The sequence below is a fragment of the Schistocerca cancellata genome, chromosome 2, assembly GCF_023864275.1.
Source record: "Schistocerca cancellata isolate TAMUIC-IGC-003103 chromosome 2, iqSchCanc2.1, whole genome shotgun sequence".
Taxonomy (NCBI): Eukaryota; Metazoa; Arthropoda; class Insecta; order Orthoptera; family Acrididae; genus Schistocerca; species Schistocerca cancellata.
In genome coordinates, this window is record NC_064627.1 from 381,532,444 (window position 1) to 381,545,323 (window position 12,880).

The following is a 12,880-nucleotide window of genomic DNA, read 5'->3' on the forward strand; positions in this document are numbered from 1 at the left end:
GATGGGTTCAACTTCAGCCACACCAGGACATAGTGAGATTTTCCCAAAAATCATCTAGGTACAGTTCAATTAGAGTGTTTGCTTCATTCTGAAAGGGTTGTTCCATTTAAAGGCCGAGTGACAGTAGACAGTCATCGACGAGCCCCAAATATGTTGGGACACTAGTTTGAAGGCTTACAGGCATTCCTATTGCAAACATGTGGGACTGTTGGGTTTCAGCCTTCTTGACAACTCAGGAATGCAGACAAACTCTAAGGTATTAATAGCAGTGTTCATGAGAGAATCTGGCTAGCAGTCACCATCGACAAGTGCCACAACAAAACACACCTGAGAACACCACAGTGGTTTCGGTGTCACACGACAGTCACTATTGAGGGAATATTGACTCACAAGGTCTGAAATTTTGTGACTTTGTATGAAGATGGGAGAGAGGATGTGTGTGTGTGTGTGTGTGTGTGTGTGTGTGTGTGTGTGTGGGAGGGGGGGAGGGGAGAGGGAGAGAGAGAGAGGTGGGGGGGAATGATGGATTAATAATTTACAAAATATGATTCGTGGTAACAATGTAGTTATGAAAGATCTTTTCACAGGTACTCTAAATGGTTTCAAAATTTAAACACTCTGTCTCATGTTGGCATACAGTCATAAATTAAATCGAAAAGTGGTACATAGGTTAGTGTTTTTGTTTCATTTGTTGATGCCATCTATCCATAGGACCTACAAGTGTGTCAGTCCATCCCCCCACCCCACACCCTTCCCCTCTATTTGTTAGCTTCTACAAAATGGAAGTTTCTGTCCATAGGCAACTAAAATTAGGGAAAAAGGACATCAAGTACTGTGAAATTAGTACCCACTGAATGGAAAGCATGTTTAAGAAAGAGATTTATAATTTTTAATCCTATAATGTAAATAAAAGCATTGCAACGGTCAGTGTAAAAAGATCATTCCCTGTTATTTATTAATGTCTTATTGCAAATTCCATTACTTGTTTTGGAATAATGTGATTACTAACTTAATGACAAGATAAGTTGAAAGCCCTTAATACATACCAAAATCTTAAAACATCCAATCCTTCAGAAAAACAGCTTTTATTTACAAAATACTTGATTTTATAAAACAAACTGACAATGAAAGTATAGGCTGTGATAACTAATCTTGTTAAGTAGGAAGCATTCATCTTGGGAATCAACAAGAGTAGGTAATTTCTGAGGGAAATGAAAAGTTTACATGAGTAGTGAATTTTACCAAGGAGATGCTTACTGTACCTGTCCACTATAAGTTGTGTAAGCTCTTATAGATATTTTGCACTGACTTGATTATTAGGTTAATTATATCCACCTTATGAAATCTTATTACATTGTCCCAAAAGTGGCTATTTTTTCCCTACCCCTACTCATCATCATTTGTTCTGAAATTATAATCATTCTACTTTTTGTGCTGCAAACTTTTTTTAAGGACAGGACAGAATAAGTTTTTAATTGGGATGTCTCTGAATTGCTGGTTTCAACATGAGACCTAAGTTTCATAGCTGTAATAACATGAACAGATCATTTACAAAACTCCGTATGTTTTTTTACTGTTCTGTTACAGATAAAACACTTGTAGCAGCAGTATTACAGAATATCCTTCAATTTGGCTATACATGCTAATTATTTAGTATGTTTGTTAATTTATAGCTCTCCAAAGGCAATCAAGTCAAAATCATTTCTGAGTAGAGATATTTCCAAGAAAAGTCTAAAATTTTGCCCATAGATCCACAGTAAAACAACATACTCTTAACTAGTGAATTAAGGATACTCCAGCAATTTGATTGTGCAAGTCAAACTCTTGAATGACGTTTTTAGTATCACATTTAAGTTTCCTTGTGGAAATGAAAATAACATGCCATATGACTGCTGAAGACCTGCTGATTACATTATTGGCAACTGCCCCTTTGCACCACCGAAAGGTGAAGAGAACTAATAGTACTTGTAATGAAATGTCACAAATTTCTCCACAAAAATAACATCAATTCTGTACAATCTAATAACAGAATTCTTCAATAATATGCTGCACAGATTCAATGGATTGTAAGATCATCAATGTGAAGTTCTTGGCTCAGCTGGGTTTGCAAATTGGACAACTTGTTCTTTAATACAGCCACACCCATTGTCACAATATTTTCAGGCCGCAAAGCTCCTGCGCTTTCAACACAGAAGAAGAATTTATTAGGTTTCGCTTCCCATGTATATGGTGCCTCATCTGCAAAAATTGAATTAATTGTTAAAAGCGAAAATGTATATGCAGCCCTTAACAAAGAAACCAATAACGGTATAAATATCGCTTACGTTGGTCTTCTGGCAGTTCCGTGTAGTCACTTTTTGGCCATTCATCTGGTTTAGGGAATAGTGTGTGTCTCATGGAATTGTCTGGATCATACTCAAATGACACACCAGCTGTAGGATTCCATTTTGCATGTTCTTTTCCAAAGCCTTTCTTTGCATAAGCTCTTAATTTCAATTCTTGGCCCTTTCGCAGTTTTACTATTAAAATCTCTGGAAACATGAAAAACAGTAAGTACACAATTCACCAGCAGAAACAGACAGTAGATAGCAAACATTTTAATGCAATTTTGCCATATGATAACATGGTTGGAGACTGTGGCTGTTATTTGAAACCAAATGTTGATAGTGTTGAGACAGCAACTAGCAGCAAATTTATTTTAAGATCCTTTATTCAAACGGTACCATTACCAGTTTTGAATCATTACGATTCATCGTCTTGTGATGCAAGTTAGAAATGTATTCTTTGACAAATCTAAAGTGCTCAATGATACAAATTTATGTTTGCAACGATAAGGATGTGGTGAAAACTACGAACATAATTTGTTGGACGAAAACTATGAAAACAAATACTCCAGACCAACATTTCACACCAACTAATTAATAAAAAAATGCACCACATGTTCTAATGAAAGCATGAAAGTCGTCTGACGATGAATTGTAATGATTCGAAACCGGTCATGGTACCTTTTGAATAAAGGAACTTAAAATAAATTTGTGGCTGGTTGCTGTCTTGCAGACTGCCCCTTCTTGTTTCACTGTCAATGTATTCATGCAGACTGTTAAAGGACTTAAGCCCATCTCTGCAAAATATATATATATATATATATATTTAAAAAGAAAGATGATGAGACTTACCCAACAAAAGCGCTGGCAGGTCGATAGACACACAAATAAACACAAACATACACACAAAACTCTAGCTTTCGCAACCAACGGTTGCCTCGTCAGGAAAGAGGGAAGGAGAAGGAAAGACAAAAGGATATGGGTTTTAAGGGAGAGGGTAAGGAGTCATTCCAATCCCGGGAGCGGAAAGACTTACCTTAGGGGGAAAAAAGGACAGGTATACACTCGCACACACACACACACACATATCCATCCACACATACACAGACACAAAGTTTGTGTCTGTGTATGTGTGGATGGATATGTGTGTGTGTGTGTGTGCGAGTGTATACCTGTCCTTTTTTCCCCCTAAGGTAAGTCTTTCCGCTCCCGGGATTGGAATGACTCCTTACCCTCTCCCTTAAAACCCATATCCTTTTGTCTTTCCTTCTCCTTCCCTCTTTCCTGACGAGGCAACCGTTGGTTGCGAAAGCTAGAGTTTTGTGTGTATGTTTGTGTGTCTATCGACCTGCCAGCGCTTTTGTTGGGTAAGTCTCATCATCTTTCTTTTTAAATATATTTTTCCCACGTGGAATGTTTCCCTCTATTATATATATATATATATATATATATATATATATATAAAAGAGACTTACCAAACAAAAGCGCTGGCAGGTCGATAACATACACACAAAAATCTAGCTTTCGCAACCAACGGTTGCCTCGTCAGGGAAGAGGGAAGGAGAAGGAAAGACAAAAGGATATGGGTTTTAAGGGAGAGGGTAAGGAGTCATTCCAATCCCGGGAGCGGAAAGACTTACCTTAGGGGGAAAAAAGGACAGGTATACAGTCGCACACACACACACACACACACACACACACACACACACACACACATCCATCCGCATATACACAGACAAAAAAAAAAAAAAAAAAAAAAAATATATTTTTCCCACGTGGAATGTTTCCCTCTATTATATTTATATATATATATAGTTAGTTATAATAGAAGGAAACATTCCACGTCGGAAAAATATACCTAAAAACAAAGATGATGTGACTTACCAAATGAAAGTGCTGGCAGGTCGACAGACACACAAACGAACACAAACATACACACAAAATTCAAGCTTTCGCAACAAACTGTTGCCTCATCAGGAAAGAGGGAAGGTGAGGGAAAGACGAAAGGATGTGGGTTTTAAGGGAGAGGGTAAGGAGTCATTCCAGTCCCGGGAGCGGAAAGACTTACCTTAGGGGGGAAAAAAGGACGGGTATACACTCGCGCGCACACACACACACACACACACACACACACACACACACACACACACACACACACACACACATATATATATATATATATATATATATATATATATATATAAAATAGAGGGAAACATTCCACGTGGGAAAAATATATTTAAAAAGAAAGATGATGAGACTTACCAAACAAAAGCGCTGGCAGGTCGATAGACACACAAACAAACACAAACATACACACAAAATTCTAGCTTTCGCAACCAACGGTTGCCTCGTCAGGAAAGAGGGAAGGAGAAGGAAAGACAAAAGGATATGGGTTTTTTAAGGGAGAGGGTAAGGAGTCATTCCAATCCCGGGAGCGGAAAGACTTACCTTCGGGGGAAAAAAGGACAGGTATACACTCGCACACACACACATATCCATCCGCATATACACAGACACAAGCAGACATTTGTAAAGGCAAAGAGTTTGGGCAGAGATGTCAGTCGGGACGGAAGTACAGAGGCAAAGATGATGTTGAAAGACAGGTGAGGTATGAGCGGCGGCAGATTGAAATTAGAAATTAGCGGAGATTGAGGCCTGGCGGATAGCGAGAAGAGAGGATATGCTGAAGGGCAAGTTCCCATCTCCGGAGTTCTGACAGGTTGGTGTTAGTGGGAAGTATCCAGATAACCCGGATGGTGTAACACTGTGCCAAGATGTGCTGGCCGTGCACCAAGGCATGTTTAGCCACAGGGTGATCCTCATTACCAACAAACACTGTCTGCCTGTGTCCATTCATGCGAATGGACAGTTTGTTGCTGGTCATTCCCACATAGAACGCTTCACAGTGTAGGCAGGTCAGTTGGTAAATCACGTGGGTGCTTTCACACGTGGCTCTGCCTTTGATCGTGTACATCTCATTTCAGGGCAGGATCCATCCTTCATGAAATCCTCCCCACTCCACCAAGAGTGTCTTTCCGCCGTCCACCTAACCTTCGTAACCTCTTAGTTCATCCCTATGAAATCCCCAAACCACCTTCCCTACCCTCTGGCTCCTACCCCTGTAACCGCCCCCGGTGTAAAACCTGTCCCATGCACCCTCCCACCACCACCTATTCCAGTCCTGTAACCCGGAAGGTGTACACGATCAAAGGCAGAGCCACGTGTGAAAGCACCCAAGTGATTTACCAACTGACCTGCCTACACTGTGAAGCGTTCTATGTGGGAATGACCAGCAACAAACTGTCCATTCGCATGAATGGACACAGGCAGACAGTGTTTGTTGGTAATGAGGATCACCCTGTGGCTAAACATGCCTTGGTGCACGGCCAGCACATCTTGGCACAGTGTTACACCGTCCGGGTTATCTGGATACTTCCCACTAACACCAACCTGTCAGAACTCCGGAGATGGGAACTTGCCCTTCAGCATATCCTCTCTTCTCGCTATCCGCCAGGCCTCAATCTCCGCTAATTTCTAATTTCAATCTGCCGCCGCTCATACCTCACCTGTCTTTCAACATCATCTTTGCCTCTGTACTTCCGTCCCGACTGACATCTCTGCCCAAACTCTTTGCCTTTACAAATGTCTGCTTGTGTCTGTGTATATGCGGATGGATATGTGTGTGTGTGCGAGTGTATACCTGTCCTTTTTTCCCCCGAAGGTAAGTCTTTCCGCTCCCGGGATTGGAATGACTCCTTACCCTCTCCCTTAAAACCCATATCCTTTTGTCTTTCCTTCTCCTTCCCTCTTTCCTGACGAGGCAACCGCTGGTTGCGAAAGCCGGAATTTTGTGTGTATGTTTGTGTTTGTTTGTGTGTCTATCGACCTGCCAGCGCTTTTGTTTGGTAAGTCTCATCATCTTTCTTTTTATATATATATATATATATATGAATATAATAGAGGGAAACGTTCCACGTGGGAAAAATATATTTAAAAAGAAAGATGATGAGACTTACCAAACAAAAGCGCTGGCAGGTCGATAGACACACAGACAAACACAAACATACACACAAAATCTAGCTTTCGCAACCAATGGTTGCCTCGTCAGGAAAGAGGGAAGGAGAGGGAAAGACAAAAGGATTTGGGTTTTAAGGGAGAGGGTAAGGAGTCATTCCAATCCCGGGAGCGGAAAGACTCACCTTAGGGGGAAAAAAGGAGGGAAATATACACAGACACAAGCAGACATTTGTAAAGGCAAAGAGTTTGGGCAGAGATGTCAGTCGGGGCGGATGTACAAAGGCAAAGATGATGTTGAAAGACAGGTGAGGTACGAGCGGCAGCAAATTGAAATTAGAAATTAAAAATTAGCGGAGATTGAGGCCTGGCGGATAGCGAGAAGAGAGGATATGCTGAAGGGCAAGTTCCCATCTCCGGAGTTCTGACAGGTTGGTGTTAGTGGGAAGTATCCAGATAACCCGGACGGTGTAACACTGTGCCAAGATGTGCTGGCCGTGCACCAAGGCATGTTTAGCCACAGGGTGATCCTCATTACCAACAAACACTGTCTGCCTGTGTCCATTCATGCGAATGGACAGTTTGTTGCTGGTCATTCCCACATAGAACGCTTCACAGTGTAGGCAGGTCACCTCTGGCTCCTACCCCTGTAACCGCCCCCGGTGTAAAACCTGTCCCATGCACCCTCCCACCACCACCTACTCCAGTCCTGTAACCCGGAAGGTGTACACGATCAAAGGCAGAGCCACGTGTGAAAGCACCCACGTGATTTACCAACTGACCTGCCTACACTGTGAAGCGTTCTATGTGGGAATGACCAGCAACAAACTGTCCATTCGCATGAATGGACACAGGCAGACAGTGTTTGTTGGTAATGAGGATCACCCTGTGGCTAAACATGCCTTGGTGCACGGCCAGCACATCTTGGCACAGTGTTACACCGTCCGGGTTATCTGGATACTTCCCACTAACACCAACCTGTCAGAACTCCGGAGATGGGAACTTGCCCTTCAGCATATCCTCTCTTCTCGCTATCCGCCAGGCCTCAATCTCCGCTAATTTTTAATTTCTAATTTCAATTTGCTGCCGCTCGTACCTCACCTGTCTTTCAACATCATCTTTGCCTTTGTACATCCGCCCCGACTGACATCTCTGCCCAAACTCTTTGCCTTTACAAATGTCTGCTTGTGTCTGTGTATATGAGGATGGATATGTGTGTGTGTGCGAGTGTATACCTGTCCTTTTTTCCCTCCTTTTTTCCCCCTAAGGTGAGTCTTTCCGCTCCCGGGATTGGAATGACTCCTTACCCTCTCCCTTAAAACCCAAATCCTTTTGTCTTTCCCTCTCCTTCCCTCTTTCCTGACGAGGCAACCATTGGTTGCGAAAGCTAGATTTTGTGTGTATGTTTGTGTTTGTCTGTGTGTCTATCGACCTGCCAGCGCTTTTGTTTGGTAAGTCTCATCATCTTTCTTTTTAAATATATATATATATATATATATATATATATATAAAATTCTGCCATATGTGAGTAACAGAGATGTCTAAATGATTAATGGAAAATCTCATATAAAGATGTGAAACAAATACTAACAAAGAGATAGAGGGGCTGGCCAGTACTTACCTCAGCTCAGTACAGCTGATAGATACACAAAAAACAGAACCGAAAACTTACGTTCCTACCTTTCGGAACAAATGTTCCTTCATCAGGGAGGAGAGAGGGGAAAGAAAGGGAAGAAGGGAAAGTAGATTCAGTTACTCACAACCCAGGTTATGAAGCAACAGGGAAAGGAAAACAGGGAGGGTAGCAAGGATGATTGTCAGAGGGAAGCCAAATATATTCCACTGTAAGTACTGTGCCAGCTTCAACCTAAAGAGGATGCACACAGAAGTAAAGAGGTATATAGTATAAAGATAAACACAACTATGTAGGATGAAAAGATGCATGAATGGCTAAAGAGGAAAGGGAAAGAGGAGAAGACTGAAGAGTAAATGGGAGTGAGGTTGTTTAACGTAGGTTCAGTCCAGGGGGATGGCGGGATGAAAGGATGTGTTGGAGTGCAAGTTCCCATCTCCACAGTTCAGAGGGACTGGTGTTGGGTGGGAGAAGCCAAATGGCACATACGGTGTAGCAGGTTCCTAGGTCCCTAGAATTATGCTGGAGGGCATGCTCAACCACTGGGTATTGGACATCTCCTAGGCGGACAGTTCGTCTGTGTCCGTTCATGCGCTCAGCCAGTTTAGTTGTCATACCGATGTAAAAGGCTGTGCAGTGCAGGCACGTCAGCTGATAAATGACGTGTAGTTACACACGTGGCCCTGCCTTGAATTGTGTATGTTTTACCAGTAGCAGGGCTGGAGTAGGTGGTTGTGGGGGGATGCATGGGGCAGGTTTTGCAGCGGGGTCGGTTACAGGGGTAGGAACCGCTGGGTAGAGAAGGTAGTCTGGGAATATTGTAGGGTTTAACAAGGATGTTACGGAGGTTAGGGGGGTGACAAAAGGCAACTCTGGGTGGTGTGGGGAGAATTTTGTCAAGGGATGATCTAATTTCAGGGGTTGACTTGAGAAAGTCATATCCCTGGCGGAGTAATTTGTTGATGTATTCGAGGCCAGGATGATATTGGGTGACAAGGGGGATGCTTCTGTGTGGTCTGGGGGTAGGAACATTGTTGTTGGACGGGGAGGAATGTATTGCTCGGGAGACCTGTTTGTGGACAAGGTCTGCAGGATAGTTGTGGGAGAGGAAAGCACTGGTCAGGTTATTGGTGTAATTGTTGAGGGATTCGTCACTGGAGCTGATACGTTTGCCACGAATACCTAGGCTGTAGGGAAGGGAGCGTTTGATGTGGAATGGATGTCAGCTATCAAAGTGAAGGTACTGTTGTTTGTTTGTGGGTTTGATATGGACAGAGGTGTGGATGTGAGCTTCAACAAGACGAAGGTCAACATCCAGGAAGGTGGCTTGGGTTTTGGAGAAGGACCAGGTGAAATTCAGATTCGAGAAGGAGTTGAGGTTATGGAGGAAATTAAGGAGTGTTTCTTCACCATGAGTCCAGACCACAAAGATGTCATCTATAAACCTATACCAGGCCAGGGGAAGCAGCTGTTGGGTCTTCAGGAAAGCCTTCTCCATGCAGCCCATGAAGAGGTTGGCATAGGACGGAGCCATCCTGGTTCCCATGGCCGTTCCCCTGATTTGTTTGTAGTCTGGCCTTCAAAAGTGAAGTAATTATGGGTGAGGATGAAGTTGGTAAGTGTGATAAGGAACGAGGTTTTTGGAAGATCTTCGGGTGGGCATTGGGAGAGGTAGTGCTAAAGGGCAGAGAGACCATGGGTATGTGGGATGTTTGTGTAAAGGGATGTAGCATCTATGGTGACAAGAAAGGTTTCAGGTGGGAGAGGAGTGGGAATGGATTTGAGGCGTTCTAGGAAGTGGCTTGTGTCTTTGATGTAGGATGGGAGTCTGCGGGTGATAGGTTGGAGGTGTTGGTCTATCAGAGCTGAGATACGTTCTGTTGGGGCCTTGAAGCCTGCTACAATGGGACGGCCAGGATGGTTCCCTTTGTGGATTTTGGGTAATAGGTAGAAGGTAGGGGTACATGGCTCAGGTGGAGTGAGTAAGTCTATGGAAGCCATTGTGAGGCCTTGTGAGGGACCTTGGATTTTTAGGATTTTCTGCAGCTCAGTCTGGATGGAGGGAATGGGATCCTGAGTAACAGCTTTGTAGGTTGAGGTGTCGGAGAGTTGACACAGTCCTTCTGCCACATACTCCACACGGTCAAGTATCACAGTTGTGGAGCCTTTATCCGCCGGAGGATGACAACAGAGTGGTATGTTTTCAGCTCCTTAATGGCACGGGATTCAGCTGGGGTGATGTTGGGGGTTGTCGGGATGTTCTTCAAGAAGGACTGGGAGGCAACACTGGATGTGAGGAATTCCTGAAATGTCTGCAAGGGGTGGTTTTGGGGGAGGGGAGGAGGATCCCTTTGAGAAGGCGGTCGGAACTGTTCTAGACAGGGTTCAACACTGGGTCTAGTATTTGGGGGCTGTGTTTTGGTAGTGAAGTGATATTTCCAGTTGAGGTTCCAGGTGAATGGAAGGAGATCTTTAACCACGGCAGTGTGGTTGAATTTAGACGTGGAGCTAAAGGTTAAGCCTTTTGATAGAACATATATCGCTGGAGGAGAGAGGGATCTGGATGACAGGTTTAGAACTGAATTGGGACTGGTGATATGTGGCATTTGACTGTGGTTATAGTTGAGATTTGGTCTGTGTGGGGTATGTGCTGGGATGGGGAGATTGAGTAGGGTGGATAGGCTAGGTTTGTTGGCTATGAGGGGGGTTTGTTGAAGGTTCTGTTGTGGTTGGTGTTTGTGAGGGATAGGGAGAGGGACCCCACTTCTTAGGTGTTGCACTAGCACTGTGGATAGTTTTTCAGATGGTGTGTGGCATGGAACTCAAGTTTGCAGCTGGCTTCTAGGATGATGTTCCTGAGTGTGTTCGCCAAGCAAGGGTTTGAGAGGTGGAGGACTTTGAAGAGAGATAGGAGCTGTTGGGAGTGGTGGTTACATGAAGTAGTGTAGAGATTCAGGACAAGTTGGGTAAGGGCTAAGGATTGAAGGTTCTGGAAGCCCAGGATGGGGGTCCGCAGCTCGTGGCCGTGCGGTAGCGTTCTCGCTTCCTGCGCCCGGGTTCGATTCCCGGCGGGGTCACGGATTTTCTCTGCCTAGTGATGACTGGGTGTTGTGTGCTGTCCTTAGGTTAGTTAGATTTAAGTAGTTCTAAGTTCTAGGGGACTGATGACCATAGATGTTAAGTCCCATAGTGCTCAGAGCCATTTTGAAGTCCTGGAGCGACTGGTGGAAGGAGGAATTGCACCCAGAGATGGGAACTTTTAAGGTAAGTCCTTTAGGGGTAATTCCAAAGGTTAAGCAGGACCGGAGGAAAAGTATGTGGGATTGCAGTTTGACTACAGTGAATGCATGTTTCCGGAATGAATGTAAATAATGTGGTATAGGATTAGGGTACATAGTGGGTAACTGGTGGGTAGGGAAATTAAATAACTAAAGTTAAAATAGTAATCATAAGAAGGAATAAAACAAGGAGGGAAGGACGAGAAAGAAAGAAATTGTGTTGGTAATGTTCAATACCAAAGGAAGACCACTAAATAAGAAAAATACGGAAAAAGTTGAGCAGACCAAGCAAGTATGTCCAGATCAGGGGAAAAGAACACACGTTGCTCAAAAACAGAGATAGCGAGTGGCGAAAAAAAGGTCGCACGTACCGCAAAAAAGATCGCGCGTGCCGCAAAAAAGATCATGCGTGTTGCAAAAAAGATCGCGCGTGCCGCAAAAAAGTTCGCGGGTGGCACTGAAATGTCCCCAAAAAATTTTCTTGTGGCAGAGGAAGATAGCCAATGGCACAAAATTATCGCTTCCCTCTGACAACTATGCCTCCATCCTTGCTACCCTCCCTGGTTTCCTTTCCCTGTTGCTTCATAACCTGGGTTGTGAGTAACTGAATCCACTTTCCCTTCTTCCCTTTCTTTCCCCTCTCTCCTCCCTGATGAAGGAACATTTGTTCCGAAAGGTAGGAACGTAAATTTTCGGTTCTGTTTTTTGTGTACCTATCGGCTGTACTGAGCTGAGGTAAGTACTGGCCAGCCCCTCTATCTCTTTGTTAGTATTTGTTTAACAGAGATGTCTCTTTCTCAAGAAACTAGTTCACATGTTTTAACATAACTGTGATGTGACACACATATGGTTCACATTCCTATGAAAACTCATAAAAACAAACAATACACCATTCACCAAACATACCATCTGTTTCTCCATATTCATTTGCATCATCTTCTCTGTGTCGAGATGTGACAGGCACAACACGAGGGTCACTTGATTTTAAATCTGCTGTTGTTACATGTCTTGTTTGGTCATCTGTGCATTTCACATCTAATGTAAACTCTACACTGCATTCCGGGCAGAAATCCATGCACGAACAGTCCTGAAAAAATATTCTTATATGGCAACACAAAAAAACAGAAGAGCAAACTAAGGAAAAATATAATGCTAGATTTTGTTGCTATTATGACAATTAAAACAGATTATTTACTTTACCAAGGATTAAACCCTATCTGGTTTGTTACCTCCTCAAAAATCTTGGTCCATCCATCTCTTCCACATTTCTCCTCCTTTGTTTTACACTGTAAATTAGCAACGTCTCTGGAATTTATGGCTATGCCAACCCCATGGAGAAACACAATGAGCTTTCCATGCATAACATTTGCAACCCAGTTGGAGGATATTTCCTAAACTGAAAACCCTCAATGATGTGGATAATTAGACTGAACAGATTATGTACTTCAATTTTAATTGGTATTGACCATAATGAAATAACTACTGAAGCTGTAGATATAATTATTCACTACTGCTAGGTGGCTGTTTGGGGTAGCTTCAAAATACAAACAAAAGTTAATATGACCAGTTCTTTACCAATGTGAATAAAACATTGACTGAACAAGTCAAGCTGTTATCATGGTTCATTC

The 12,880-nt window shown here is 43.1% G+C and overlaps 1 protein-coding gene across 2 annotated transcripts in view; it reads right to left on the reverse strand.

The window, feature by feature from the left end:
- Positions 1 to 1,069: 1,069 nt before the first annotated feature.
- The window catches only part of LOC126161784 (DNA-directed RNA polymerase II subunit RPB3), an 86,012-nt gene continuing 74,201 nt past the window's right edge, over positions 1,070 to 12,880 (reverse strand). For both annotated transcript variants that reach the window (XM_049917858.1, XM_049917857.1), the window contains 3 exons: positions 12,159 to 12,339; positions 2,325 to 2,531; positions 1,070 to 2,238 (listed from right to left, as the gene is read on the reverse strand). In XM_049917858.1, coding sequence (XP_049773815.1) covers positions 2,057 to 2,238; positions 2,325 to 2,531; positions 12,159 to 12,339 — 570 coding nt within the window. In that variant the 3' untranslated portion in view covers positions 1,070 to 2,056. The remainder of the gene's footprint in view (positions 2,239 to 2,324; positions 2,532 to 12,158; positions 12,340 to 12,880) is intronic.